The 6,180-nt window shown below is 46.6% G+C and overlaps 1 protein-coding gene across 1 annotated transcript; it reads left to right on the top strand.

Annotated features, from left to right (window-relative positions):
- Positions 1-4,525: 4,525 nt before the first annotated feature.
- On the top strand, positions 4,526-5,644 carry LOC115075320 (mas-related G-protein coupled receptor member H-like). Its single transcript, XM_029575614.1, has one exon. It carries the CDS (start codon positions 4,526-4,528, stop codon positions 5,642-5,644), a length of 1,119 nt encoding a protein of 372 aa, XP_029431474.1.
- Positions 5,645-6,180: the final 536 nt, after the last annotated feature.

The following is a 6,180-nucleotide window of genomic DNA, read 5'->3' on the forward strand; positions in this document are numbered from 1 at the left end:
ACATCAGTATGTAATCATTTTGTGTATACTTTGCTGTCCATGTCTGGTTTCTCTGTGAACGTCTGTAAGTATACGCTCGGAAGTACTTCAAACATTACAGTGTCTTGTTATGTCTTTGTTATTAAAAAGTTTAATATCTGTAAATTTACATTTACATTGGTAAGCAAAGACAAAAAAAAAAGCAGAGGGAGCTGTTTATGAACAGAACAGCAGCATCATAGGATTTGCCAGGCTGACCAAGCTGTCTTTGTTTTGTCTGACCTTGGCCCTGATGTAATAAGCTGTGCTCGGTTGTGTGCACATTTTTCTGTTCCTGAGATAACATGGAATTTAGAACACAGAAAATGTGCACATAAATGTGAGTAAAACTGTCCAAAAATGAGCACTCTTCCATGCAAATCCCATGCAAATGAAGCATTAGCTATTTCTCCTCAGCGCAGAGAAGTGCACTGGCTTAATTCAGTGGGACTGGCAGAGCTGGATGGGGGGAGATGGCAGAGCGAATGTAATACATCCCTCTATTGCTTTATAAACTGCTTTGAAGGAACTATCTTTCTCTGTGTTATCTTTGGGGATTGGGGGCTGTTTTACCCCCAACTCCGTATGAGGAGAACCTAGAAGACCAGCAAAGCCAGGGCCTGCTGGGAGCCGAACCCAGGCAGTTACGTGCGGATGGCGGGCTCCAGGGATATCTGGGTCTCGCGGAAGGCCTGAACCCAAGACGCGGAGCGGCACCCAGGGCAGCCGGAGCGCTGAGCCTTCACACTAGGTATTCTGAGAGTTGGTTGTTAACAATTTTCTCCATGAGGTTGGCGATCGGGCGGAAGTTAGCAAAGTCAGCTGGATTCAGGTTGGGTTTTTTTTAGTAATGGTTTGAGGGAGGCAAGTTTAAGAGGGTCTGGTACTAGTCCTGCGAGAGGGAGCAGTTCATGATTTCTGCTAGTGGCTTGGCAATTGTTTTAGGGATTGTGAGCAGTAGTTTGGTGGGGATATGGTCTGTTGGATGGGAAGAGGGTTTCATGTTTTTGAGTATAGTTTCAATTTCGAGTGAAGATGTGGGTTCGAAAGACTCAAAGGTTGCTTTCTGGCTGTTGGTGGTGGAGTATGGGGGTGGGGGCTGAATATTTGCAGAGGTGAGTGGGGCTAAGAGATTGAAGATTTTTGTGTGTGTGTGTGAAGGAGGCAGAGTGTGTGTGTAGTGAAGGGAGTCAGTGAGAGTGAGTGCATGTTTATGTGGGTGGGTGAGGAGCAATGTGTGTGGGTGAGTGAGAGCACATTTTGTGGGTGGGTGAGGAGCAATGTGTGTGGGTGAGTGAGAGCACATTTTGTGGGTGGGTGAGGAGCAGTGTGTGTGGGTGAGAGCACATTTTGTGTGTGGGTGAGAGACAGCATGTATATATGGATGAATGGGAGGGCATGTGTGTGTGTGTGTGTGTGTGTGGGTGGGTGAGAGAAAGAAAACCAATGTGTGTGCAACAACTCTTCCCCTTCTTCTCTGCCTGCTAATCCATGACAATCTTGGGACATCTGGAAATCAAAAGTTCCCAGGTATGGACAGCAGGCAATTTTTTTAAAATCCTTACTAATTTTAAGTATTGGGTATTATTTGATGTGTCTGTTTTGAAATATTTTATGGGTGTTTGGAACATTTTTATATGAGCTTTTAATTGTTTGATGTTATTCTTTTTGTCAATTGTGTTGAATTATTCTTTTTATTGGTATGGTTGCTGCTTTGGTCCTCTGACTGTGGGGTTTAATTGCCAATGTAATTGCCCGCCCTACCCCCCCTTCCCCACTCACAAAGTTGTAAGGGAGACTCCGGCCCTCGGCTCTAATGTGGCCCTCTTTAAAAAAAAAAAAAAAAAAAAAAAAAAAGGTTTGCCCACCCCTGTTGTAGGTGGATCACAACATTAATAACATAAAACATGGACGTGTACATAAAATGTTGACCACGTGACTAAAAAAGCACAGACCTGATCCATAAAGTTTAATAGCAGCTCAAACAGCATTTAAAAGACCCGCTAGAACACAATAAACTTATTAATCTAGAGCGCAGGGGATGCCTGACTGAACCAGAAGGTGTTGAGCAGCTTCCTAAAACTTAAAAGAGGTCAGAATCTTCCCCAGTCTGACCAGAAACAAACAGAGCAAGATGCAATGCCATACCACATCCTGAGCAATTTAATTCAGAATTGACACGGGAGCTCAGATGCTCTCACAGAAAGCCGGAAATAGTACGAGCAAAAAGGCTGAAGACGAGAACTGGTGACCCAATGTTCTCACTCTAGAGAGCACCTCTAATTACCATGGCCATTTCCGTAAGAGCTCTCTGCAGTTGTAATGCGTTATCACAGGCTATTTGTTTTGCTAAGTGGATAAAGCATGATATCGTAGCATTACGACAAGATGTCCAAGAAAATTGCTCTTGGGTCCTAGGCAAAGCTCCCCACAACCTGCAGAGACAGAGGAGTAGAGTGGAATGGCACAAGGATGGTGAGCATGTTTGGTTAGCTTTTCCTTCAGATATCTTTGCTGTAAAGTTTTCTTCTCCCTTTCCCTCTCCCCAGTACTTTCTCTCTGCCCCCTCCTTCTCTGCTCCTCTGGGCTTGTGTCTCCTCTCATGACCTCGGTCTTTTTACAACTGGGATGTCCTTACATTAGGAGGTCTCTTTCATTTTTTTTGTTTTAATTTGTAACAGTTTAGAATTAAAGTGCAAGTCAGAAACTGAAAGAGAAATAGAAGTGTACATTTACCCTGTAACAACCAAACAAGAGGTGATAAAAAGCAGGAGCGAAAAGAAAATTAGTTAAATGTACACCTCGATTAGTCGGCAAGACCAGGAAAGAATATTCAGAGATTTATAAACAGAATGATCTTGTAACAGGAACTCTGAAACTAAATGACGGCTGGATATGCATTTGTACTGTAGTGCGCCTTTTATCCAAAGTGCTACTTAATTTAATAATGAAGAATTACCGTAGAAAATGGGGCTGAGTTTACACTTAATTAGGTTCACGCAAAGGGGAATTTTAGCAGAGTATTCAGTCTGTGTATGGGAACTTTAATGATCATGGATTAGATAGGACCACTCAGCTGAGCTGTACAATGCCAGCTCATTAGTTTAGTATTGACGAACAAGAACCTTGCCCCCTTCCCTTAGGATGTTGCTTCAGCGCCTCACTCAGGGGCCGATGTAATAAGCTGCACTGAAGCTGCCGCAGGTTTGTGCGGGCGTTTTCCCGGGGATGTAATAAGGGTTTTGTGTGCGGGGGAAAAAAGCACATACAAATGCGCTCATAGACCCGCGGTTTTTCCTGCGTGAATGCATGGTAATAGCACGCAAAGGAGGCGATTAGCTAATCATAGGCATTGCAAAGAGCCGTGTTAGTGCTAGTGCGGGTTTTTTAATGCGGGTTTTTTTACCGCCATGGTCAGGACACAAGTTAAGTGTCAGCGCTGAGTCGGGGGGGCCTATTTCAGCGTCCGAGCATCCTGAAAACCACCTAGCTGAGCGCCTATCTCGGCGTCCAAGTGGCCAGCCTAGCTAGGCGCTTTTCTGGGCGTCGGAACGTATAGATTCACGACCAAGAAAGTGTCTAACTCCTCGAGGCCTGAGCGGCAACAGTGGCCAGGCGCCCAGAAAGGCTAGGCGCTTTACTAGGTCGCGAATGTATGCCGTTGGGCGCCCAGAAAGGTGCCTAGCTCCGTTGCCACTCGGGCGCTGAGCTAGGTGCTTACTTGGTCACGCCCGAGCGGTAATGGAAGCTAGGCGCCCGATCGTGCAGATATGCGAGCAACTAAGTGCCTAGATGAGCGCCCAAATAGCAAGGTATGCTAGGTGCCTTTCTGGGTGCCCGATCATGCAGAATTTTCTGCCATGAACGGAGCATGAGGGGCACCTGGCTAAGCGCTCTCGGCTTCCGAGTGGCCAGCTTTTCATGGCGTCCGAGGTAGGCGCTTCCCTGGGCGGACAGAGACACGGCCAGAAGAGCGGCAAGCTTGTTCTGAATTATCATCATACTTTCACTTAATAGAGAGACCCATTCGGTTGCTCACTCGCTTTTATCACGGATTATCAGCACGGGATTTTGAGCGCAGATGCGGCCGCTTATTACATGGGCCCTGTCCCACGCTTTGGGACGCTCATTTTTCCGTGGATTTCTGCGCGCAAGTCGTTTGCATAATTTATCTTTTTTTTTTTTTTTTTACATCCCGCGGAAGCAGTGGCTTCAGCCCCGCGCGGTGATCAAAACCCGCGCACATAACGAGCGCCTGTTTTGCCGCGGGTCTTATTACGTCGGCCCCCAGAGAGAAGAGCCACCTCTTCGCGCCACGTTAGTAAATGTTTTTCATGAGTGACTCCCCTCGCACCATGGGAGGCACTGGTTTAATGCTGGCTCAGAGTGCTGGGGCATTCTTTCGGTTCTAGCTATTAAGGAAGAATGACCCCTCCCCTCTTGTAGCAGCCATTGTTCCTTGGAGGTCCCTCCTCCGAGGGCCATTTACACATTTCCAGAAAGCAAAATGAAGAAAATAATGATTTTTCTGTTTCCCCATTGTGAACAGGACCCAGTGAGAGAAGTACAACCCCTCTGGGAGGAAACGGTCAGCGCGGCCTCCTCTCCTGGGGACATCACCGTTTGGGAACTGAGCACAGTGTCCTTTAACATGACTGAGAAAGGACAGCATAATGAGACCTCAGAGGATGGTTTGCACGTGTTCATCCTCTCCCGGCAGCTCGTGCTAGTCTGCCTCTGCCTGCTCATCTCCCTGCTGGGACTGGTGGGGAATGGAATTGTCTTTCGGTTCCTGTGCTTCCAGATCAAACAAAACAAATTCACCGTCTACATCTTGAATCTGACGCTGGTCGATCTGCTCATGCTGAGCTCCTTCTCCGTCCTGTACCTCTACATCCTGTCTTTCTTTCCTGGGTCAGGATATTCGGAACAGGAATTTCAAAGTCACATTTTACCTCTCCACATTTTTATTGTCTTCGGATACTTTAATGGCTTGCTTCTCCTGACAGCCATTAGCGTAGAAAGGTATCTGGCCATCCTGTTCCCGATCTGGTACCACTGCCAACGCCCAAAGCACCAATCCGCCATTGTGTGTGCCCTGCTGTGGATGCTTTCCTGCACGCTGACGGCAGTGGATTATTTTTTCTGTGATTTTGATATGGTCACTAGGTCTTTAGGATGCACAGCTGTCAACATCATTACCGCCACTTTATCCTTCCTGGTGGTCACTCCGCTCATGATTTTTTCCAACCTAATGCTCTTTGTTAAGATCTGGAAACGTCGCCAGCAACGTTCTCCACCAAAGCTCTACATTGTTATCGTGGCTTCAGTCCTCACCTTCCTTGTCTTTACTCTGTCTGCTCAGCTGTGGAACTATTTCATCTATTTTAGGGTTATTACCGTAGACAAAGATTCTGTCAAAAGTTATTTCTATTGGACTGTCTTGAGCTGCTCCATCAACAGTACGGCCAACCCCTTCATCTACTTCCTGGTGGGCAGGCAGAAGGAACGGGGGGCCCAGGGATTCATCAAATTGGCTCTTCAGAGGGTCTTCAAGGAAGAGACAGATATCCCCAAGAGAGAAGAGGGAACCCTCGCCTCAAACACAGCAGAGAGTAATCTGTAAATGTTTGGACATTTCAGGGTTTCAAGGCTGCAGAAAAAGTTGCAAAATACTGGAAGGAATTTACAATACAATATTTTCCAGAGAGAGGGAGAGAACTGCTAAGGGAAAGGAGACAATAATCCGAAACCTCTGCATAGGCACAATCAAACTCTTCTATATGTGCTTACAGAGAGTCTACAAGGGGGTTAAGAATATTTTTTGTGTCGTTTAGCACCCCTCAATCATTTTGAAAAGTTGGCTCCTACGGTCGGACAGTGGTTTGTCTAAAACCCTGCTGCTCACCACTGCATCCATTTCTTAATGTAATGGAGGATGGGCCCAACTAGTACCGGTTTACTGGGGCTTCCAAGGCAAGGTCCCAAGAAAGAAATGCAATCCCTGGGCCGAGGTCCTAATGAAGGAGTCCAAAGAAGCACTTCAGTTCCATGGGCTTCCTATGTTCACGCTCCGGGATTCCCTGTCGGGATTGTTCTCCAAGGATTGTTATTACAGTAATAGGAAGAGTGAAAACCATGCCAGACGATGAGTGTCAGGGG

Source organism: Rhinatrema bivittatum, chromosome 13 (assembly GCF_901001135.1).
Source record: "Rhinatrema bivittatum chromosome 13, aRhiBiv1.1, whole genome shotgun sequence".
Taxonomy (NCBI): domain Eukaryota; kingdom Metazoa; phylum Chordata; class Amphibia; order Gymnophiona; family Rhinatrematidae; genus Rhinatrema; species Rhinatrema bivittatum.